The 25,050-nt window shown below is 41.3% G+C and overlaps 1 protein-coding gene across 5 annotated transcripts in view; it reads right to left on the bottom strand.

Moving 5' to 3' along the window:
- Positions 1–25,050, bottom strand: part of MID2 (midline 2) — a 100,397-nt gene that overhangs the window by 30,412 nt on the left and 44,935 nt on the right. For all 5 annotated transcript variants that reach the window (XM_032837161.1, XM_032837156.1, XM_032837157.1 and 2 more), the window contains one exon: positions 7–114. In XM_032837161.1, coding sequence (XP_032693052.1) covers positions 7–114 — 108 coding nt within the window. The remainder of the gene's footprint in view (positions 1–6; positions 115–25,050) is intronic.

Here is a 25,050-nt window from a genome sequence, read left to right as displayed (position 1 = left end):
CTTTACCTTTGTCTCTTTGATTTTGACAGCGATCATTTGCTTCCTCTGCTGGATGATCTCTACCAGCTCGTCACATTCTTCCATGAGTTTTGCCTCATGCATAGCAGTATTCACCTGCCAAGAAAGTCCAGAATATTACACAGTGATTGCTGCCTTTGTCCCTTGCTGGTTCTCAAAGGTTCGGATTGACGCTAAGCATGCAGGACTTCTTCCATACCTCCCTCATAAGATCCACTCCTAGAAGAAGGGTAGAGATGATGATATTAATGATGCAAGGGCATTGAAGCACCACAGACAGGAAGCTCTCTGGCCTCTGGTCATGATGGTTAATGGAAGGCTGGGCAGAAGGACAGATGAGATGGGGGCATGTTATTCCCACTGTACAATTCCCTTTACTCCAGCACCCTTTCCTCCTGTTGTTCTTTTGAAAAGAGGGTAAGGAGAATTAAGTATGTCAGGAAAAGAGGATCCTTCTCCACAGGCACAACAATATTAAGGTAACATTACGACAATCTATTTCTACCATCCTAAAAACGAAATGTTTTCAATTATCCTTGTTCCCGTCTCATCCTAAAACATACAAATGAACAGCCGTGAGTTCAGAGTAAATATACGCATGTGTATTTCGTAGAGTTGTCACGATGTCTTAGCAGATGCTTCTCACCTTCGGCCATCCAGAATCTGAATACCTTTCCCATTTAGGAATACTGGCTACATCAAAATATCTCTACCACAAAGTCAGATTTGGGGGGACAGGGGTTGAAAAAAGAGCCACCATTTTTCACCGTCTTTCTATATACTGATTCCTCCTTCTTCCCATCTCTACTACTCTGGACATGAGATGGGAGGAAGCCCCTAGAAGGGCTAAAATGAGAGCAGGGATCTTTGGGTGGCCTAAGTATAAAGGCAAAGGAAGGGAGATGAACTTACAACTCTTAAGCACTCAGTGTTCCAAGCGCTTTCTAGATAAATTCTTTCTTGTAATTACCATAAACCCTTCATAATAGAGGAGCCATTTTTGTTCCCGTTTCACAGATGGAGAAACCGAAGCTCAGACAATTTGAGTGACTCACTCAAGATCGCACAGCTATTGGTGGTAAGCCCAGCATTCACCCCTGGTTCTGTCAAGTGAAACCCCAGGGCCGGCTGGGTGGGTGGACGAGATTCAGTTCCTTTTTGCAGTCACACAGGGAAGTACAATCATTCCAAGAGTCTATTCCAGGAGTGCTGGAGCAGAGCTCTAGAAAGCCAAGGAATAGACAATGGGTTCCTTGAGAGCATCCGAACTCCTGGGGCGAGATAGGCTTCATTAGCAAGGTAGGGCTGCATTTCCGATTGCTAGCCCCCTTCAGAGGATTCCTTTACATAATCTGAGCCAAGCAAAGTACTCACCACTGGACCCTGCTGCCTGTTCACTCATGCTCTGCTGGCCAATTTTCTGTTTCTTACTCAACTGCAATAAAATACGCGTGTGGTGTCACCGCCTGATTTTGTTTTATTTCCACTTGCTGGAGGGAGTACCATAATGAGAGCTCCCATTTATTGTGAGTCAACAGTCCCACTCTGGCCATTCGAGTTTTCCCCCACTCAGGCTGTTCACACTTTTTCTAAACTGGATCTACATTTCCAAGGCAGAGAACCTCACCCTCTCAAGAAACTCCCACTCCTGTGAGAAGAGATTCACCTAGTGTTCCCTGGATGTGTGCTTAGAGTATCTGGAGACTTAGTTCCCGTAGTTTCCTTTCGAAGCTGCGGAAGGTGTAGTACACAATGGTGTAGTGGTCCGTTTCTTGCCATTTCGCCCTTGGGCTGACCTTTACGTATCCTCACTATATGCCAGGCAGGACCCTAATCAGTTTACACATACTAGCCCTCTCAACCATCAAAGCAATCCTACGAGGCAGGTACCATCAACCCCATTTTACAGATGGGAAAACTGAGCACAGAGGGACTAAAGGATTCACTCAAGGTCACAGAACTAGTAAGTGGCAGAGATGGGATTTTGACCCAGGGAGTCTGACACTGGAGTCTACGCCTCTAACCATTGCACTAGACCGCCTCCACAGGCTAGTGTAACAAAGTTCCTCCAGTCTCTTGACACCAGTTACTTCTTTTGCTCCATCCATCTTTATTCTGTCATCCCATTCTCTTTAGTCGTTTCAGATCACTAGAATGCCCCACACTTCTGTGACCTGTGCCTTGGCTTGAGACTTCGTTCACTTGGAAAGCCATTTCCCTATTTGTTTATTGAACAAATGTCTACTTTTTCTTTCCAGGCCTTGCTCAAAACTCGTCACTTCTGTAACTTTTTCTCATCCACTTGGATGCAATTTGTCCCCTATTTATACTTTCATAGCACTTTCAATTTCATATTCAATTTCATATTTCAATTACACCGTTTACTACCTTATGCCAGAGGAATTTACTAGTCTGTCTTCCCCACTCAAACATGAGTTCTGGAGGCCAGGGTTTGTGTCTTCTTTGACTATCTCTCCAACATGGTGACTGGCATATGGCAGATGTTCAGTAAATATTTGTTGCATGGAATTGAATAGAGGTAGGGAGTATCTCACTGCTTGCTAGATGTCCACTTGGTTACTCAAGTTACCCTAAACTCAGGATGTCTGAAAACAAACTCACCAGGCACCTGGGTGGCTCAGAGAGTTAAGCGCCTGCCTTTGGCTCAGGTCATGATCCCAGGGTCTTGGGATCGAATCCCGCATTGGGCTCTGCACTCTGTGGGGAGCCTCCTTCTCCCTCTGCCTGCCGCTCCCCCTGCTTGTGCTTGTTCTGTGTGTGTGTGTGTGTGTGTGTGTGTGAGAGAGATACAAATAAAAATCTTTTTAAAAACTTGAATCAACTCCCCTCTAAATCTGGCTTCCACCTCTGATTTCCTTTTTCTTTCTTTCTTTATCTTTCTTTCTTTCTTTCTTTCTTTCTTTCTTTCTTCCTTTTTTGTTTTGTTTTGGCTAATGCTACTATCATTATTGAAGTTACTCAGGTTCAGTTACTTCTGATATCTACCTCTCTCTCATTCTCCACATAAATTCATAGCAGTCCCAAAGTCCTGTCCCTCCTTTTCTTTTCAAACTCACTAAAATTCTGGCAATACAACAAGGCTCCCAGCCAAGGAATCAGTAAGTTGAAGTTCTTATCCCTTTTGGACTGTGACTGTAAAAGCCTTATTAATTCATTCCCCTCCCTCCAGAATCTTCCCTTAGCCACTCACCCTTAGAACCCATCCTATACATACCCTGAAATCAGGAAAAATCATCCCCGTCTTCATCATCAAACATGTATTAAGCATCTTTTGTGTATAATGCATTATGCTCAGGCCCTGCTCTCCATAAATCTGCAATCTGAATGGGGAAAAGCCACATGCATACAAAACAAACTAGTCAAGGCAGCATACCAATGAGTGATGTAGAACATAATCTCCAGAAATTGAAGGGAGAGATCACTCTCGGTGGGGAAGTGGAGAAAAGATGCCTGAATGAAGTGGGCCTTGAGCCATAAAGATGGGTAGGACTTTGATTTTAAAGGTAAAAGGTAAAAGGTAAAGGTAAAGGTTAAAGGTAAAATTTTGAACCAAGCCAACGAAATTGAGCTTTACTCATTAGGCAATATGGCATCTTGGAAATATTTTTTTGGAGAGTAGGATGGTGAGAGAATGAATTTTAAAAAATATATTTTTTTTATTTGAGTATAGCTGACACACAATGTTGCATTAGTTTGAGGTGTACAATGCAATGGTTCAACAATTTTATGCTGTGCTCACAAGTGCAGCTACCATCTGTCACCACTCAATGCTGTTACAATGCCACTGACTATATTCCCTATCCTGTACCCCTCATTTCCTGTGACTTATCTATTCCACAACTGGAAGTCTGTACCTCCCATTCCCTTTCACCCATGTACTCATTCTCCCACCCCCTCCCCCCCTCTTCTGGCAACCATCGAGTTAACTTCATTTTTTTAGAGTTGAACTGGGATTGATTTGATTGGGGGTAATGGTAAGCTGGGGGGGGTGGCTATGATTTAGGAAACTCTCGTGATGTCAACAGGACCTAGCCAAAAGAGTAACAGGAATCCAATGGAAAGGTCAAATATGAGATACACTTCCTGGCTGAAAAATCTTCAATTCACAGCAAGGTCCTTGAAGAAAGTTTTTATGTCACTTTGTTTCTCCTGCTGTAACAGGCACAATGCCTTACACACAACAAATATTTACTGATTGATTTAGTAAAATGAAAAAGCACAAAAAGAATGACAAACATTAGAAAATGGACTATAGCAAATGCATTTTGTGGAGAAAATGTAAGACGGAAGCGAGGGAGCTAGGGAGGGGTTTGGACAGTGAAATCAAAACAGCCAGGCACAAGTAGTAGAGCAGAAACTTGGCTGAAGAGGCAAAATCCCAAACTAAAGGTAAAGCAGTGACATTAAAATGTTTCCATGTCAAGAAGCAGCCCAAAAGAGCAGATTCCTTGAGTAGTTTCTGAAAAGGAAATGCTCCAGGGTAAAACTGTCTTCATGATGTGAATAAAACATCTCAAATTGCTTGGAAGGTACTTGAAAGCCCTGGTATTTTCCTTTTCTGCAGTTTTCCTTGTAAATGCACTGGCCTATTTCACTTGCTTATTAACCCTTAGTTGAAAACAACTGGGCTTATCTTGATAAGCATTTTTGGTTGGTTGGTTGGTTGGTTGGTTGGCGAAAGATTCCAGATCTTTATTTGGCCTTTGCTCTTTGGTTTGGGCTGGTGGGTTTGACAAGAAGGAAAAAAATTATCTGTGGAAAAATCTACCCTCTCCAAAAATTACCAGTAGAGTAATCTTGGCAGCCTACTTGTATAAATCTCTCTATCCCCTAAAAAGGGCAATTTTTGCACGGGTGGGAAGCAGTTTCTGATGTCAAAGACTGAGTCTCAGCACAAGGTTTCCAAGGCCTAAGCACTAGGAAGCCTCTCTTGTCAGGTCTCCAGGTCCTCTGCTCTGCTCTGTGCTCTTTTCTTTCTTCCCAAAGGCAGCAAGAATTTGACTTGCACGTTTTTCTCCAACCGCCCACCCTACCATTTCCCAAAGTTCCTTCCGACTTCCCAGCCCAAAGATTAAACCTACAGTCAGACCTATTCTTCCCCTAATTTCCTCCCTTCCCTGACACTGACACACACGTCCCATTAGAAGGATTTTACTGATGGTTTTTAACAAGGAAATAAATATGTGGGAGTTCACAAAAGCCACAAGTTGCAAAGGCTATAGAGGCCACAAAAAAAGTAGTATTTAGGTAATTGTTTCTATTCTCTATTGAAATGTAAATGGACCAGACCTTTTTACCCTCAGCTGCCTTCCGAGAGCTTATTTGATAGTTTCTTGGGGGATCTCCCACATGCCCTTTCTATAGGTCTTTTATTCTTGGGTTCAAAGTGCATCAGTCTTCCCTCCAACTCAACCGCATGAGAAACTTCCTCACTCATACCCCCCTCTTGGCTCAGCCCCATCCATCAGCCCTTTGGAGCACTGCCCAGGAGTTCAGAAGGCCCTGAGATCTCCTCGTCAGGTGGGACAATATGGATGAAGTTGTGGATGAGCTCTACAGCCAGAGTCAGGTGACATTCATTTATGTGGTAATGGACAGAACACTTCGTAGGCATCTCCATCTCGGTGTCCTCCACTATATGGTCAATGCCAGCCTAGCTCATTTCCAGATATCTTCTGTCTGAAGATCTCCTCTCCTGCCACAGAAGATTTTGAAATGCCAGCATTAAAGATCATTTGGGGGAGTTGTTATCAGCAAGCATTGATCGAGGGCCTACCCCATGTACTACTAGGGTCTATGGGGGTTCACTGTGTGGGACAGAATGATGAAAAAGACTTAGCTTCTGCTTTTGAGGCACTTAGTCTAGTGGAGGAGATGAGTGTGAACTCAGCTAATTACAATTCACGGTAGAGCAGAACAAGCAATGCAACAGAACACAAACAAAGCTCCATGAGGGCACAGAGAAGAGAAAACTAATTTTGCCTGTGGCATAGGGCAATCGGGGGATCAGGAAAGGTTTCAGGTAGTGGAGCTGGTCTTCAAAGATGAGCAAGACTTGGGCACACAGAAATGGGGTTTAAAGGGAGAGAATTCTAGGCAGAGATAATGCTGTGAAGAGCATGAACTAATGCACAGCCAGGAAAGTAGAGGATGTTTGGATAAAGCAGATCAGCCCGACAGGTGCAAGGGAGGGAAATGAGGCTAGAAACAGAGGTCGCAGATACATTACGGAGAGCGGAGCTGTCATTTTGAGACTTTGCGTGTACCTAGATAAAATGTCAGGATCTTAAAACTAGAGTAACACCTTAACCATTGTTAGTTAACACCCTGGTTGAGAACAAGGGGGAGAGGAAAAGCCAGCACAGTACTCAAAGAAGTGGAAAAATCATTCTCTGTGCAAAGGAGATGAGAAGGGAAAGTGGGAGGTAAATTGGACATCTGATGGATTATCAACGAGTTGTTATGAACAGCTTTGTCACCTTACGATGCTGCAAAGAATTCATTACTCTCTTAAAACGATGCGTTCAAGAAAATGCAATGTTCTCTCTGTTTCCATGAGTTCAGCTTTGATAGATTCCTTGATTATGGTTAACGAGACTGTGTTGTATACGTGAAAATTGCTAAGAGAGAGGTGCTAAATGTTCTCACTACACAGACCTAAAAGGTAACTATGTGAGGTGGTGAAAATGTTAACTAACCTTATCGTGGTAATCATTTTGTAATATACATGTAGATCAAAGCATCGCACTGTGCACCTTAACTTATGCCACGTTATATGTCAATTACATCTCAATAAGCCTGGGGGGAAAACTAAGAATCCACAATGTTTATGAAGCCGATGTAGCACTGACTACAGCAGCGTCTAAGCTAAGGTATTCATCCAGATCACACTAGGGGGATATCACACACACTCACACACACATACAGAAACACAAACACACCCACACACAAGCTACCACCACCACCACCACAGCCCTTTGTAGGAGGAAGGTTCAAATGTATGAAAGGAAGAGGAAGATGAGACAATCTTCTTTTTTCATTTTCTAAAGCAAAACAATGTAACATTTCAAAGATGTTCCTGCCAGCTTTACATAATAGCTAAATGAAGGGGGGTGCTGTTTTTCAAATGGATTTTATCTGTTTCTTTAGATTTGGGAAGACAAGGATCACTTAAAGGTCTAGCGGATATGCAAAATTATTTTGTTCTCTCTTTTTATTTAATTCAATTTATACAAAATTACTAATAGGATTTTTAGTTCCCTGGACTGGAGTAACTATAGCTTAGGGGGCAAAAGAAATTACTGAGGCAGAGTTAAGCAAGCTACTGCCTTAGTGCCTGAGTTAATTTTTTTTTTGGCAGAGGAGTGGGTGAGGGGTACTAGCAGGTAGAGGTGGGTGGGGAATGGGACTGTGGCAGCTGGAAAAGCCCTGTGGATGGGGTGGTGGCAGCCGGGCCATCTCATGAAGTGACAGACACAGACATCGACTGACAGACACACTTCCCGCAATGCAGTAGGAACTGTTCAAATTGCTTCATATATTTTAACTCATTTACATCTTATTAACCCTCTGAAGTTGGCGCTATTAATATCATTGCCATCCCACAGAGGAAACTGAGAGACACAGAGGTTATGTCACTTGCCCAAAATCATATAACCAGTACCTGGCAGAGTCAGGATTCGCACCCAGGCTGTCTGGCTCTTGTTCCATGATTTTAACCAGTGTGCGTGTGCGTGTGCGTGTGTGTGTGTGTGTGTGTGTGTGAGAGAGAGATAGAGAAGAAGAAAGATAGACTATGCTCACACACGTGCTTCTCTGACTCTCAGAATTGCCTCTCAAGATAATCACATCCCTCAGACTTAACCATTGCAAATATTTTGTGTAATTACCTCCTGACTTTTGAAAAAAATATACAATATAAAAATGCATATATTGTAACATTTACAAAATATACATAATGCACATACATATATATGGACCACACACACACACACACACACACACATATTCCATGTTTATTTTACCCTGAGTCTAACTAATAAAAGTACTGGCAACAGAGAGGGGACAATTTGCTCCATATATATTACTTAGGAATGACCCTGTGCCATGTGGCAATTCTATATAAGTTTAAAGGGAGGGAAGGCAAAGGACCTGAATAGGCATTTAGAGTCCTTTCTCCTCAGGGCTCAGACTTCCAAGCCTTTGTCGCATTAAGATTAGTTAATTTTATCCCTATATTCTCTTTCCGCACAAGGTAACTATTTAGAACATGCTAGAAAAAAGTGGGAGAGGTATAATCTAGGCTTGTAGCTGGTATTCTATGTGTATGGCTATAAATCCCATATGAAATGAGGTAGAAACCTCCTTTCTTTCTCTTCAGAACCACAGAACTGTTAGATGTAGAAAAGACTAAAGAAGAGCACCTGGGGGGGAGGTGCTCAGTTGGCTCTTGATTTCCGTTCAGGTCATGATCTCAAGGTCATGAGATTGAGCTCCATGTTGGGCTCTATGCTGGGTGTGGAGCCTGATTGCAATTCTCTATCTCCCTCTCCCTCTCCCTTTGCCCCTCTACCCCATCTCCCACTCAAAGAAAGAAAGAAAGAAAGAAAGAAAGAAAGAAAGAAAGAAAGAAAGAAAGAGACTAAAGAAATCATAGTTTCCTAGCCTCTCATTTTACAGATAGAAATTGAGTCCTAGAGAGAAGGGCTTAACCTAACATCATACTACTGATCAACGACAAAGCAAGGCTGAAGCCGTATCTTTTGTGTTCCCTCCACTCTACTGCTCATTTTGTGAAACACAACACTTGCTTATAAACCCCTCTAAAGACATAAGGCGCTAGGGCCAGCTGGGTGGCTCAGACGGTTGGGCGACTGCATTCAACTCAGGTCATGATCCTGCAGTCCTGCATTGGGCTTCCTGCTCGGCAGGGAGTCTGCTTCTCCCTCTGGTCCTCCCCCCTCTCATGCTCCTCCTCTCTTTCTCTCTCTCAAATAACTAAATAAAACCTTTAAGAAAAAAAAATAAGACTCCAGATTTCACCACAGAAATATGAACATTCATGTCTACACACAAAAAAAAATACATGAATGTTCACAACACCTTTACGTGTATTAGGCAAGAACTGGAAAAAAGCTGAAATGCTCTTCAGTGGGGGCATGGATACACAAATTGTGCAACATCAGCAATAAAAAAATAAAAAACTATTGATAAATACAACAATGTGAATGGATCTCGGGGCATTCTGATGAGCGACACAAACAAATTATAATATGTCAATCATAATATGCTACATACTGTATATTTCCATGTACATAACACTCCAGAAATTATAAAATTATCAGTGATGAAAAACAGCTCAGTGGTTGCCAGGGGGGCAGATGTGACCATACAGAGGTGGCAAAAATGAGTTTCTTGGGAGTGATGAAGTTGTATTGTTCTAATTATGATGGTGATTACACACATCTATACATGCAACAAAATTAATGGAATGATGGAACCTTCCCTGTCCCCAGAAAGTTAAGGGCATGTGACAACTGGTGGAATTTGAATGAGGTCTATAGTTCGCTTAGTAGAATATTCTACTGGTGATAATTTCCTGGTTGTGGTAGTTGTGTCGTTATGTAAGATGTTAACACTGGGGATGAGTAGGTGAATCACACGTTGGGAACTCTCTCTGTGTTATTTTAGCAACTTCTACGTCAAATTAAACTTCTTTCAAAATCTAAAAGAAAAAAAAGAAAGAAAATTCCAAAAGTCCCATGGTGTTTTGGGCAGGTCTGGTGAACCAACATTTATATAGTTCTCTGAAGTTATAACTAATATGTATTTAGGCCTTTGCTCAAGTGGTGTCTCATCTCACTCTCTATTCTGTACCTTAGTTTATTTTTCCCAGTTTTATTGAGAAATAATCGACAGACATCACTGTGAAAGTTTAAGGCATACAAGCATGACATTCTGGTTTACATATATTGTTAAATATATGTAATTGCCTCAACAGTTTCAGCCAACATCCATCTTCTCATTTAGGTAGAATAACAAGAAAAGAAAGAAGGGGAAAAAAAAAACAACCTTTCTCTTTGTGATGAAAACTCATAGGATTTACTCTATTTTCCTATGCATCATACAGCAACATCAGCTCTAGTTATCACGATGCACTTTATATCCCTAGTATTATTTATCATGTAACTGGCAGTTTGTACTTTTTCTCTTTTTTTTCTCCTTAAACTTATTTTTTAAATATTTTATTTATTTGACAGAGAGAAATCACAACTAGGCAGAAAGGCAGGAGGAAGTAGGCTCCCCGCGGAGCAGAGAGCCCGACGTGGGGCTCGATCCCAGGACCCTGGGATCATGACCTGAGCCGAAGGCAGAGGCCCCAACCCACTGAGCCACCCAGGTGCCCCTTAAACTTTTGTTTTAATGGGTCTCAAAATTCTGTGACAGATTTTTGGTCAAGTTGTTTGCATTAAAAAGTACTGATTTTAAAAACTAATAACTTAAAACTGCCACATACACACAAAAACAAATAGTCCACAAATCATTCTCCTTTCCTTCTGAAGGTTTTAAGATGCACTGTTACCATTAGCTAGTCTTTTACTATGACACTTAAATGGCCTAATTGACACAAACAGTTCAAGTTTGTACTTTGTGACCACCTTCCTCCAATTTCCCCTGCCCCCATCCCCTGGCTCTGGTAAGCACAATTTGGATCTCCTTTTCAATGAGTTTGGGGGTTTGGGGGGATTCCATGTATAAGTGAGATTATATAGTGTTTCTTTTTCTCTGACTTACTTCACTTAGCATAATGCCTTCAAGGTCCATCTGTGTTGTCAAGAATAATAGGATTTCCTTGGTTTTTTTAATGGCTGAATAATATTCTATTGCATTATATACCACAACTTTTCTACCCATTCACCCATTGATGGGCTCTTAAGTTGTGTCCATGTCTTGGCTGTTGTAAATAGCGCTCTTATGAACATGGGGGTGCAGATCTCTTTTTGAGCTAGGGTTTTCATTCCCTTTGGATATATTTCCAGAATATATCTGAATCATATGGTAGCTAATTCTACTTTTAATTTTTGGAGGATCCTCCATACTGTTTTCCAAAGTGGCTGTACCAATTTATAATCCCACCAACAGCACACAGAGGGCTCCCTTATCTCCACATCCACACCGGCATTTGCTACCTCGTCTTTTTGATGATGGTTATTCTAATAGTCATGAGGTGATATCTCATTGTGGTTTTAATTTATATTCGCCTAGTGAGTAGTGATGCAGAGCGTCTTTTCACGTAGTAGCTGGCCTTTTGTTTATCTTCTTTGGGGAAATGTCTATTCAGGTCCTTTGCCCATTTTCTAATTAGGTTATTTGGTTTTCTGCTAATGGAGTTGGATGAGTTCTTTATATATTTTGGATATTAACACCTTACCAGATACATGTTTTGCAAATTTTTTTTCCCATTCTGTAGGTGGTTTTTCACTTTGCTGATGGTTTATTTTGTTATAGAACATTTTAGTTTGATGCAGTCCCACTTGTTTATTTATTTATTTTGCTTGTGCTTTAGATGTCATATCCAAAAAAAGCCGCAAATATACATATCAAGGGGGTTCCTGGGTGGCTCAGTCATTAAGTGTCTGCCTTCGGCTTGGATCATGTTCCCAGGGTCCTGGGATCCAGCCCTGCATCTGGTTCCCTGCTCAGTGGGAAGCCTGCTTCTCCCTCTCCCTCTGCCTGCTGCTCCCCCTGCTTGTGCTCTCTTCACTGTGTATCTCTCTGTCAAATAAATAAATAAAATCTTTTTTAAAAAGTCACACATAAACATATCAAGGACTTTTATTCCTGTGTTTTCTTCCAGAAGTTTTATGCTTTTAGGTCTTATGTTTAAGTCTTTAATCTATTTAGAGGTATTTTTTTTAGAGAGGGAGGGGAGAGGGACAGAAGAAGAGGGAGAGAGAGAATCTTAAGCAGGGTCCAAGCGCAGCATGAAGCTGGACATGGGACTTGATCTCACAACCCTGAGATCATGACCTGATCTGATCAAGAGTCGGACGCTTAACCGACTGAGCCCTCCCAGGTGCCCCTATTCAGAGTTAATTTTTATGAGTGATAGAAGATAGGATTCACTTCCATTCTTTTACATTTGAATATCCAATTATCTTAGCACCATTTATTGAAAACACTGTCTTTCGTCCATTGAGTATTCTTGGCTCTCTCCAAGCATTAGCTGACTGTATATGCTTGGGTTTATATCTGGGCTCTCGAGTCTGTTCCATTGGTCTATTTGTCTGTTTTTATGCCAGTACCATACTGTTTTGATGACTATGACTTTATAATTTAGCTTCAAATCAGGATGTGTGATGCCTCCTATTTTGTTCTTTCTCAGAATTTCTTTGGCTATTTGGGGTCTCTTGTAATTCTATATAAATTTTAGGAGCGTTTTTTTCTACTGTGGTAAAAAATGCCATTGGAATCTTTTTTTTTAATTTTATTTATTTCTTTGGCAGACAGAGACCACAAGTAGGCAGAGAGGCAGAGAGAGAGGGGGAAGCAGGCTCCCTGCTGAGCAGAGAGCCTGATGCAGGGCTCCATCCCAGGACTCTGAGATCATGACCTGAGCTGAAGGCAGAGGCTTAACCCACTGAGCCACCCAGGCGCCCCAATGCCATTGGAATCTTGATAGGAATTGCATTGAATCTATATATGGCTTTTGGTATATTGACATTTTAACAATATTAACTCTTCCAATCCATGAAATGTGGGATACTTTTTAATTTATTTGTTTTCTTATATTTCTTTCATCAATGTCTTATAGTTTTCAGAGTGGAGATCTTTTTCCTTAGTTAAATTTATTCATAAGTATTTTATTGTTTTTGCTATTATAAATGGCATCAACTTATTTCTTTTTCAGAAAATTCACTATTAATGTATAGAAATGCTCCTACAATTTATATGTTAATTTTATATCCTGTAACTTTACTGAATCCATTAATTAGATCCAACAGTTTTTTGGCTAAGACTTTATGATTTTCTACATATGAACTCACGTCATCTGCAAATACAATTTTACTTCCTTTCCAGTTATGATACATTTCCTTTTTCTTGCCTGACTGCTCTAGCTAGGACTTCTAGTAATATGTTGCATAGGAGTTCTAAGAGTGGGCACCCTTGTCTTAGCCCTGATATTAAAGGAAAAGCTTTCAAATATTCACCACTGGATGTGATGTTAGCTGTGGTCTGGTCATATATAGCCTTTATTATTTTAAGATATGTTCCTTCTATATATATCACTGACTGATCTGCAAATGTTGAACTATCCTTACATCCTGGGATAAATCCCAATTGATCATGGTGTATGATCCTTTTAATATGCTGCTGAATTTGGTGTGCTAGTACTTTATTGAGAATTTTTGCATCTATATTCATCAAGGATATTGGCCTGTAGTTTTCCTTTCTGGTTTTGGTAGCTGGATAATGCCTGCCTTGTAAAATAATTTTGGAAGTATTCCCTCCTCTTGAAATTTTTAGAAGAATTTGAGAATAAGCACTAATTCTTCTTTAAATATTTAGTAAAATTCACCAGTGAAGCCATCTGGTCCTGAGTTTTTCTTTGTTAGAAGATTTTAAATTATTGATTCAATCTCCTTACTAGTAATTGGTCTGTTCAGATTTCTTTCTGATTCAGTCTAGGTAAATTTTATGTCTCTAAAATTTTCTTTATCTCTTCCATGTTGTCCAGTTTCTTGGCATATAGTTGCTCACAGTAGGCTCCTGGGATCCTTCAAATTTCTGTAGTATCAGTTGTAATGTCTCCTTTTTCATTTATACTTTTGTTGATTTGGGCCCTTTCTCTTTTTTCCTTGTTTAGTCTAGCTAAAGGTTTGTTAGTTTCATTTATCCTTTCAAAGAACAAATGCTTAGTTTGGTTAATCTTTTCTATTGTTTTTCTGTTCTCTATTTCATTGATTTCTGCACCAATATTTATTATTTCCTTTCTTCTGCTAACTCTGGGCTCAATTTGTCTTTTTTTTTCTAGTTATTTAAGGTGCAGAGTCAGGTTCTTTTTTTTTTTAAGATTTTACTTATTTATTTATTTGACAGAGGTCACAAATAAGCAGAGAGGCAGGCAGGGTGGGGTGAAGCAGGCTCCCTGCTGAACAGAGATCCTGATGCTGGGTTTGATCCCAGGACACTGAGATCATGACCTGAGCTGAAGGCAGAGGCTTAACCCACTGAGCCACCTTGAGGTTCTTTATTTGGGATCTTTTTTGCTTCTTAAAAATGTAGACATTTAATGCTCTGAATTTCCCCCTTAGAACTGTTTTTATTTTATCCTACACATTTTGGTATGTTTTATTTCCATTTTGCTTCGCTCAAGCAACTTTTATTTTCCCTTTTAATTTCTTCTTTGATCCACTGGTTGTTCAGGAGAACATTGTTTAATTTCCATGTGCTCATGAATTTTCCAGTTTTCCTCTTTTTGTTGATTTTTAGTTTCATGCCATCATGGTTAGAGAAGATACCTGGTATGATTTCAGTCTTCTTGAATTTTCTAAGACTTGTTTTGTGGCCTAACATATGGTCTATCCAAAAAAAATGTTCCCTGTGCACTTGAGAAGAATGCATATTCTGCTGCTGTGGATAGAGTGTTCTATGTATGTCTATTAGGTCCATTTGGTCTATAATCTTGTTCAAATCTGCTGTTTCTTTATTGATTCTCTATCTGAATGATCTATCCTTTGTTGAGAGAGGGGAATTAGAGTTCCCAACTATTATTGTATTACTGTTCATTTCTCCTTTTAGCTCTGTCAGTTTTTGCTGTATATGTTTATGTGCTCTGATGTTGAGCACATAAATATTTGTAAGTATTATATCTTCTTTATATAGTGATCATTATATAATGACCTTCTTTGTCTCTTTTACCATTTTTAGTTCAAAGTCTATATTGTCTAATTACAGCTACACTTGCTTTTTTTGGAATGTGTTTTTCCATCCCTTCACTCTCACTCTATGTGTGTCTTTAAGGCTAAAGTGAGTCTTTCTTATAGGAAGATGTTTTTTAATTTTTTTAATCCATTCAGCTAATTTTGTCTTTTAACTGAAGAAATGAATCCATTTGTATTTCAAGTAATTATTTACAGGTAAGGGCTTACTATTGCCATTTTTAAAAATTATTTTCTGGTTATTTCACAGATCACCTTTCCTTTGTTTCTTATCCTGCTGTCTTTCTGTGTGTTTTGATGTCTTTTAGGTATCAGTATGATTTGACTTCTCTATAGTGTTCTTTTGTTTAATTACTACAGGATTTTCCCTTGTGGTTAACATGAGGCTAACATAAAATATCTTAAATTTATAATACTTGTAAACTGATAAAATCTTAACTTCAATAAAAGTTGTAAGCTTTATACTTTTACCTCTCCTCATGTCACATTTTAGGTTACTAATGTTACAATTTACTTTTTTTTAATATTGTGTAACTAATGACAGATTATTATAGTTATGGTTATTTTTACTATGTTCTTATTTTAAACTTTTAAATTAGAGTTGTAAGTATTATTATATACTACTATTATTATGTAAGTATTGCACATACCTAAGTCCTATGTGAGTATTATTATACACCACAGTTAAACACTACTATTACCATATTGCAGAATCTAACATGATGCTATATCTACCATCACTAGTGAGATTTATGGTAACTTTTTATGTTTTTATTATGTTAATTAGCATAGCTTGACTTCCAGTCAAAGAACTCCCTTCAGCATTTTCTGTGAGGCAGGTCTGTGGTAATTAACTCCCTCACTTTTGTTTGTTTGAGAAAGTCTTTATCTTGTCTTTTTTTCTGAAGAACAACAGCTTTGCTGGGTTTGGGATTCTTGGTTGAGAGTTATTTTTTTCCATTGTTTTGAATATGTTACTCCATTCTCTCCTGGCCTGAAAAGTTTCTGTTGAGAAATCAACCAATCTTATGGAGGGCTCAGTCATATGTAGTGTCTCTCTTTTTTCTCACTGTTTTTAAAATTCTTTCTTTTGACTTTTTACAATTTAATCATGTGTCTTTGTGTAGTCCTATTTGGATTCAACCTATTTGGGATCCTTTGAGCCTCATTCTGTATGTCCATTTCTTCCTGGGTTTGGGAAATTTTCGGCCATTATTGCTTTAAATATACTTTCTTTCCTTTCTTTCTTTTATCCTCCTGGAATTCCCATAATGTGAATACTGTTTCTTTTCATATTATCCCATAATTCACCATAATGTGACAATTGTTTCTTTTCATTTTGTCCCATAATTCCCATAGGTTTTCCTCACTTTCTCTTATTTTTTTTCTCTCCTCTGACTGGGAAATTTACAATGTCCTATCCTCTAAGTCACTGATTATTTCCTCTATATGGTCAAGCCGACTTTTGAAACTCTCTATTGGATTCTTAGGTTTAGTTATGACATTTTTCAACTCTAACATTTCTGTTTGTTTGGGGGTTTTTTGATGGTTGCTATTTCTTCATCAAAATTCTCATTTTGTTCATGCATTCTTTTTCTAATTTCATTTAGTTGTCTGTGTTTCCTTGTAGTTGTTCACTAAGCTTCCTTAATAGGATTATTCTGAATGTGTTGCCCGATAGTTCATAATCACCACTTTTTAGGGTCAGTAATTACTGCTTTATTAGTTTCCTTTGGTAATGTCATATTGACCTACTTTTTCACGATCCCTGATATGTTACATTTGTATCTGTGCATTTAAGTAATTGAGCTTCTCTTCCAAACTTTACAGATTTGCTTTGGCAGAGATAGCTCTCCACCAGTCAACTCACTTCAGGTTTTCTGGGCATTTGCTATTAATGTCCTTGGGCAGAAGGGATTGCTATTATGGATTATTTTTGGATGAGGCATTAGCGTGAGCTCCAAGGATAGGAAGGGCGGGGGGTGCCACTGGCTGGGAATAGCTAGATAGAACTGCTGGTTTCGTTCCCTACCCAAGTGAGGCTAAAGAGTGGGTTCCACTGTCGCCTGGATTATCTGGTCAGAATTACTAGATGGTTGGGACTGGGTACTATATTCACTAGTGGATGTGGATATGAATTAGCTTCCCTTCCCTGACAAGGAAGCAGCCCAGGGCCCAGGATCTGTACAGCTTATTGTTTGGGGGCCAGAATCAGGTATGAGTGTGCACTGGATTCCCTTGTCAGGTGAGGCCCTGGTTTTGCTCTGCAGAAGGGGAAACTCAACAGCTGTGCTCTCTATTTAAGTGCCGCTGTATAGAGAGCTGTTGAATGGACTATGCAGCTTCCCATGTCCTCTGGTTAGGTTCCCTGGCCAGACAATCTGAAGGTTTTATTCAGTGATGAACAGGGCTATGAGTTAGATTCCCTCACTGGGCACAGCAGGAGAAGCAGCTCTAAAGCCAGGAAAGCTCTTTGTTGTTTTAACTCAAGCCAACCCACACCCCAACTTCCCTGACTGAACAGGGCCACCGGCTTTATTCAGAAAATGACCAGTTCCGCTCACTTGCCTTTCTGCTTGAGTGCTGCTGGACTGCACAGCTTTCAGGAGTTGCCTCCAGCACTTCTGGCTAGAAAGGGCCAGAGGATGCTCTTCATGGTGGGTGGGGCTATGTCTCAATTCCCTTGCCTGGGAGAGAGTGGGAGAGGCTGTTCCAAGTCACTCTCAATTTCCCCATCTCTCCCATTGGGTGAGCCAGGAGCTACCCTCAGCCTTAGCTATGAATTAATCCCCCTGCCCTTACATACAGAATGCTTTGTGTCCAGGACTAGCTTTGTCCTGGGGGTGATCGGTTCTGCCTGCTCGCCTCTCTGCTCAAGTGTCACTGGGCTGCGCTGCCTCCAGGCACTGTCACCAGCCCTTCTTGTCAGTTGGGGCTGGAAAACACTCTCCACAGCACATGGGACTGTGATTCAGCTCCTTGCTTGCGCATGGACAAACTGGGCTCTAGGGCTGTCAAAACTCCTTGTTTGAGGATCCAAATCTAGATCTGCACCTGACAATGTACTTTGGTTATTAGAATGTTTCTCCAACTTGATTCTGTAGATCAGCAGTGCTGCTCTTGGGATTACTATCTGGGCCAAGATCCATACGTGCTAGTTGTTGCAATCCACTCCATCATCTCCATCATTGTCAGATCCCCAGTGATTGAGGCCCAAAGATACTCCTGCAATCCCCACGGTGTGAAATCAGAGTAGGGGTTCTCACAAAGTGAACCACAATGTCAGGGGGAGATGGGCATCCCCACTGTTTTTTTTTTAGTCCACTGGAGGAACTGGAGGCTCAGGGGAGACCTCTGCATAGTGCTGCACTAGGGCTGAAGGAGGCACAATGTGGTCAATGTGTAGCCACTTCTTGCCCTTCTAATGCAGTCTATCTGGATCTCTGTGGAGCAAAAGTGTGCTTCAGCTTCTCCCCCATATTCTAGGATTGTCTCAATGGAGTCCTGTTCATGAATTGATGTTAGTTGTTTGTGAGGGGAAGATTGTGAGGGGAAGATTGCGAGGGGAAGCAAAGTCAAGAGCAACCTAGGTCGCCATCTTTCTCCTAGTTTATCTTTCTCCACAGAACATATAACCCTTAATAAAAATATATTTGCTGGGTGCCTGGGTGGCTCAGTTGGTTAAGCAACTGCCTTCAGCTCAGGTCATGATCACAGAGTCCCAGGATTGAGTCCCACACAGGGCTCCCAGCTCCATGGGGAGTCGGCTTCTCCCTCTGACCTTCTCCCTTCTCATGCTCTCTCTCACTCTCTCTCTCTCAAATAAATACAGAAAACCATATATATATATACACACACACACACACATATACACACACACACACACACACACACACACACACACACTATTGTGTGCCTCCCCCAGCCAAAATGTAAGCTTAAGGTTAAGGACTTAGTTTCATTCACTACTCTATCCCCAACACCTAGAATAGTGCCTGGCACCATACAGGTACTCAACAAATGTTTATTAACTGAATGAGTGAATGTGAGTGTGTGGGCCCTGAAATAAAGGTATAACAAAAAATTATAGAGCAGGTTACATTTCTTCATTGCATGAGACAAATTTCCCTTATATTTTCTTCTTACCCAATTACTCAAAATGGTCATTTTGTTCCATCATTTACATATTATTTGCTGCATCATGAAAGACTTAGAAGATGTTGGGACAACAACCTAGGTCCTAGGAGACCATACATTCTAAAATAGTTCCTCACCTAATCTTAAAAGAAAGAAAAACTGACCTCTTTTGGGTAATTGCCTGTGGTCTACCCATTTGTATAATGCATAAAAGGTGGTACTTATAACAGCTAGCCACCAGAGGGTACTGTTTATTCATTTACCTCTTCTCAATATCTACTGTGTTTCAAGCCATGTGCTGGGTATAAAAAAGTGGACAGGACAGAGTTTCCACTCTCAGAGTTTACAATCTGGTAGTGAGACCAATTGGTACACAGAAGTGCTATGACGGAAGTGTGCATAGGGCACTCCAGGTACACAAGGGAGAAACACCTGAACCCGATTAGGGAGCTAGGGAGAAAGGTATAGGACATGAGTGATTGCTTTCTAGAGAAGGTGATGCCTGAGGTGAGTCTTAAAGGACAAGCAGCAGTCAGCCAGCAGGAAAGAGGAGTGTAAGTCCTGTGAGGACAGGTGCCATGTTTACACTGTGCCCCCAATGCTTGGCCCAAGGCAGAAATACACTTAAGTGTTTGTGGAATGAACACAGGATAAAGGGCAGGTGGTAAAAGGGCATGCCAGAGACACAGGCAAGGTCCAGATCATGATGGGTCTTCTTTATCTTAATTGGTGATGAGGAACAACTGAAGGGTTTATGGTGGGTGGGGGGTGACATGCGGGCTTTGTATTTTAGAAAGCTCATGCTCACAGCAGTGTGGAAAATGGGTTAGAAGGGACCAGAATAGCTCAGGGAGACTAGTTAGGACCTGCAGTTTCTGTAATGAATGTGGCACGGTCATGGCCATTGCCTTCAAGAAGCCAAGAGGCCAACAAGGAAATAAGCTGTCATCAGGTCACTGCAATACAGCAGAGTAGGCTGTGTAAGGGGTATGTGCAGGTTGCTCTGCCCAAGTTCATGTAGCTACTGGGTGCCAGAGTCAGTAGTGGAACCCAGGCTTCCTCATTTCTAGTCCAGGGCTTTCCCCCAAGCCCTCCTTGTCACTGCCTTTCACCACTACAGAATTATGTAAGGAAAGGAGAACAGGGCCAAGCCATTGAAAGATTAGGTCTTCTCTAGTCCCAGACTAGACTGTGGGGAGCATTTTACCCCTCTTTGTACTCAAGGGTGACATAAGCATCCCTCCCCAAGACCTCTGTTTCTGGGAGATGGCCTCAGCACCCTGATACTCCCTGTATACACAGAACCGAGAATCTCTAACCCAGAGGGCCAGGGACATGCACAATCTGACAGTTAAGGTCCAGGAGGGCATATTCGGAGAAAGAAATCATTCTTTCTGAGACAGGGGACTTTGGATGACAAAAGGAAAGAAAAAAAAAACCTGGTTCCATGTTCAGAAAAGGCGGATGGTCACTAGAAGAAGCAAGGGCCCGAGTGGAAGAGTACAAGTAACTCAAGAAAGGCCTATATTGCTTTCAAGCTGAAAGGGAAGAGTGAAGTGGAAGAGTGGGGGATAGAGGAAAAAGATGGAGAAAAACCAGGAACGAGCCCCAAGATAAGAAGGAGGTCTCTGCACAATACTCAACTCCATGACTAGGTAACAAAGATGTCTTGAGGACATATGTCCAGTGGTCCCAAGTACTTCATGAGTCAAGACAGAGACTAGAGCTTTTCACCATATGGTGAAAAGCCCAAGGGGCCCAGGGATCCTGAGGAGAGCTCTTGGTTAGGTTATCTTGGAAGGGATGGGAAGAGAGAGAGAGAGAAAGAGAAAAAGAAAAAGAGACAAAGTGGAAGGGATAGGGGTTCTCTGGGAAGGGTCCCTGGGAGTCCTGGGGTGGGGGGTTATCTTTACTGAACCAAAACCCAAAATTAGAACTGGCGATCATTAGAAGAATGGGCTTTCAAGTCAGACAGCCTAACATTAGCCTCTTGGCTCTGCTGCTTTACCAGCCACCTGTTTGGTCTTGAGTGGGTGGGTCAAGTTTCCCCTTCTGTGACCGAGGACAGTACTAGCAATAGCCTCAAAGGGTTTTGCATATGCTTATTAAATGAAATCACAGATGTCAAGCACCGAATACATTTTCTGATACATGATAGCTAGTCGAATAGTCGTTTCTGTTTGGTTCAGTTTTTACAACTATGATCGCGATGACGACGACTGGGAATGCTCTTGCTATAACACCTATAGCTTCTGGGGTTTTCTGCAGAATGAACAGGTTAGCACTGTTTCACCATCTGGTTTATTTTTATCCCATTTCTCTGTCTACTTTTGCTTTCTGGAACATACTAGGTCACTATTTGCTTGTCCCTGAGATTGCCATGTCCCTTTTCCTATTCTCCTCACACTTTAAGCACCCAGACCTCGTCCCCAAATGCAGTTCCCTCCACACTGCTGGACAGGGCCTGCCCAGTCTCAGAAGGTAATACGGTCTTTCTTCCTCCCTCCCAGGAGCCAGACCATCATCTACTCCCTCCGTTCAGAGCAGGGGCTGATGCCAGGAAGGTCAAATGTTGATTTCTGACAAAGCACCAATTACATTTCACACCCTTGGCTGGGAAGAAATTTGGCTGCTCCCTGTTTGTTATTCTCTGTTTTTCTGCTCTGGGTTCCCCCATAATTAATACAACGCCCCACGCTCAGAGCCCAAAAGATATTAGTTCGAGTCGAGAAGAAATAGGTATATAAGCAAGAAAGCTACCTAACACATTCCCTCATGTATAAAAATATAATGCTGTAATTACGTTCCATTTTAATCTCCTCTGCGGTGCTCCCTGAAGGAGAGGAACCCATGGCGTCCTGCACTCTCAGCTCCAAGCACAGTACAGCTCGACACTTTGGGGGCTCATTAAAATGCTTGTTATTGCATTGATGACTAGGAACCTTCCCACATCCAATCCCTGCTCTCCAGAGCAGGGAACCCACCAGTCAACCTGCCTGTGTATTGACGAGGAAGGATGAGAGGCAGTTGTCAAAACTATGAACAGAGCGTGGCACTGTGAAAGTATATGGCCCTAAGCTCCACTGGCCCATCCAGGGATCCCTGCCTGATGGATGCTGTCTTATGGTGAGAAGTCCAGAGGCCTCTCTCTCTCTGTGTGTGTGTGTGTGTGTGTGTGTGTGTGTACATGTTTCTGTGTATATAATGCCTATAATTCACAATCTCTCTTCACCGCCACTAGGACAAAGCAGACAGATCTGTGTGCCCATCATCACACTTGCTCAGACAAAAGACTACACTCACCTATATATAAATGGTGAGGGTCTAGGTGGGCAGAGAGTGCAATTTACTCTGGGTCTCTACTTTCTCCCTAGGGCTCCAGGCTCAGTTCCTCACTTGGGGAAATCCAGCAGCTTCTAGAGAAAATACAAAGCAAAGGACGAGGAACCTCAACTTGCTGGGAAATTCCAAAGAGCTTAATCCGTTGTTACTGCTAATCAAAGAAATCAGTAACTACAAGTAGTGGAGTTGTTACAGCTGTGCAGGATGTTGTGATTTAGCCTAGAGAACGCTTTCCGATAGGTCTGATCTCTGTATTCGATCTCTGTAACAACCTTATGAGATAGATAGGACAGGCATTACTGTCTGCAGGTTATGAATGAGGAAACCAAGACCCAGAGAGGTAAAAGTAAATTATCAAAGTCATAAAAGCTAGCAAGTAATGGAGCTACAACCCAAACCAGTTTTTCTAATCCCAAGGCCAGGGCTCCTTCAGAGTCCATGTTCCATTCTAACCATCAGAGCTAGCCTGCCCTTTGATCACTCTTTTTTGTAACTGTTAACTGGTTTTTTGTGGGGTTTTTTTTTTTTGAGGGGGAAAAAAACCCCACCTTCCTTTTTTTTCTTTTTGAGGATTTTCATGTTCTAAGTTTCCATTTCTTCTCAGCACCTTTTTCTCCCAGAAGGCAGCAAAGTAGAGTGGAAAGCTCTGGATTTGAATTCAAGCAGACCTGAGTCTGAATTCCAGCTTTGACACTTACAAGCTGAGTGACCTCAAACAAGTCAATGACATCTCTGAGCCGCCCCCCCTTCTGATGAGTGATACAGAAATAATTATTACCCATTTCGCAGGTTGTTGTAAGAATCAAATAGAAAATAGAGATAAAGGTCTTAGCATGAACCTGGACCATAGTTAGTAGTTAAGTAATATAAATGCCCTTCCTCACTCCACCCACCTCAACTTGCTGCTCTAGTCTGGAAATACGCAGTTCTTCTTTGCCAGAAAGCTGAGGCTCAGGCTTTGATTTATGTGTGCATTTACTTCTCTGACTGTAAAATAGGTTGGCTGGCATTTCAACTCTTGATGATTTACTGTTTACAACAGAAATTTCCATAATCATTTATCGGTTAATTGAGACAGTTTGGGAACTTGTGACTTGTAAGCGTGTGTGCACACACGACTCTAAGTCACATGAAGGCTGAAGTTATTACTCAGAAATTATTTCTATTCTATAAATCATTCTTCATCTCATCTAGAACCAAAAGGGCTGGGGTGGCCCTACTTGACTAGCGAGCTAATTTCATCTACCCTGTTCTGAACGCGAATATTCTACAGGGATTCGGGCTTATGATCGAGTTCAGATCGCACATCTCCAGCACCAGATTCCAAATGCATTTTCTAAGGAAGGATGGGTTGATCAGCAGCCAATTTCCTGTGCCTTTGGACAGTAGTGTGGTTTCGTTCTCACACCTGGCTCTTTACCTGTCATCACATTTTCTTCCCCAAGGAGCTTCAAACAATGTGACTTTGAGAGAAATGGATTTGGTAGACAAAAAATAAGCCAGGCCATACACAATTTCGATGGAGAGAGGATAGGGAAAACTTAAAGATGTTTTCTGTATACATTTTAGCTTTTTTTTTTTTACTGGCTGTGGTGATGCTGTTGTTATCATTTTAAACATTTTTATTATGAAATTTTCTAAGCATATTCAAAACCAGAGACTATGAGGAAATGCCTTGTAGCCACCCCCGCCTTGTTTTGCTGGAGTATTTTAAGGCAAATGCAAAACACTGTATATCATTTCACCCCTAAATACTTCAGTTTATGCCTCAAAAATAAAAGGATGTTTTGTTGCGTAATCACAGTGAATAAATAATTCCTTAATAACATTCATCTAAGGCTTGCCCCATATTTAAATTTTCTGAATTATATTTAAAAATGTGCTTTTACAGTTGACTTGTTTGACTCAGATACTTTATGAAGAGGAATTTAATACTGAGTTTTCAAAGACCATGCACATTTCTAAAGAATAATTAAATACCGCTGTTATACAATGGGAAAAAAAGAAGACTCCATCAGTACCACGCACTGCCTCCACTCGAATTTTTGACCCTTAAAATTCTACTGTCAGGTGGCACCTGGGTGGCTCAGTGGGTTAAAGCCTCTGCTTTCTGCTCAGGTCATGATCCCAGGGTCCTGGGATGGAGGCCCACATCGGGCTCTCTGCTCAGCAGGGAGCCTGCTTCCTCCTCTCTCTGACTGTTTCTCTGCCTACTTGTAATCTCTGTCTGTCAAATAAATAAATAAAATCTTTAAAAAAAAATTCTACTGTCAGAATGTATGTCCTTTGTGAAAATACAGATCTCTGTACAGAAGTTTTCCTTCATTCGTGAAGCATTAGAAATTTCAGTGTCCAAGAAAACAAGTTTTAAAAGAAATATCAGAAAAATCAATCAGGGCCCCTGGGTGGCTCAGTCAGTTACGCATCTGCCTTTGGCTCAGGCCATGATCCCAGGGTCCTGGGACCGAGACCCACACCCAGCTCCCTTCTCAGCGGGGAGTCGGCTTCTCCCTCTCCCTCTGCCTGCTGCTCCCCTGCTCCTGAGCTCTTGCTCACTCTCTCTCTGGCAGATAAATAAATAAAATCTTTT

Source organism: Lontra canadensis, unplaced genomic scaffold, assembly GCF_010015895.1.
Source record: "Lontra canadensis isolate GAN:19392208 unplaced genomic scaffold, GSC_riverotter_1.0 scaffold96, whole genome shotgun sequence".
Taxonomy (NCBI): domain Eukaryota; kingdom Metazoa; phylum Chordata; class Mammalia; order Carnivora; family Mustelidae; genus Lontra; species Lontra canadensis.
Note: the sequence above shows the minus strand (reverse complement) of the source record. Positions and strands in the feature narration are given on the sequence as shown.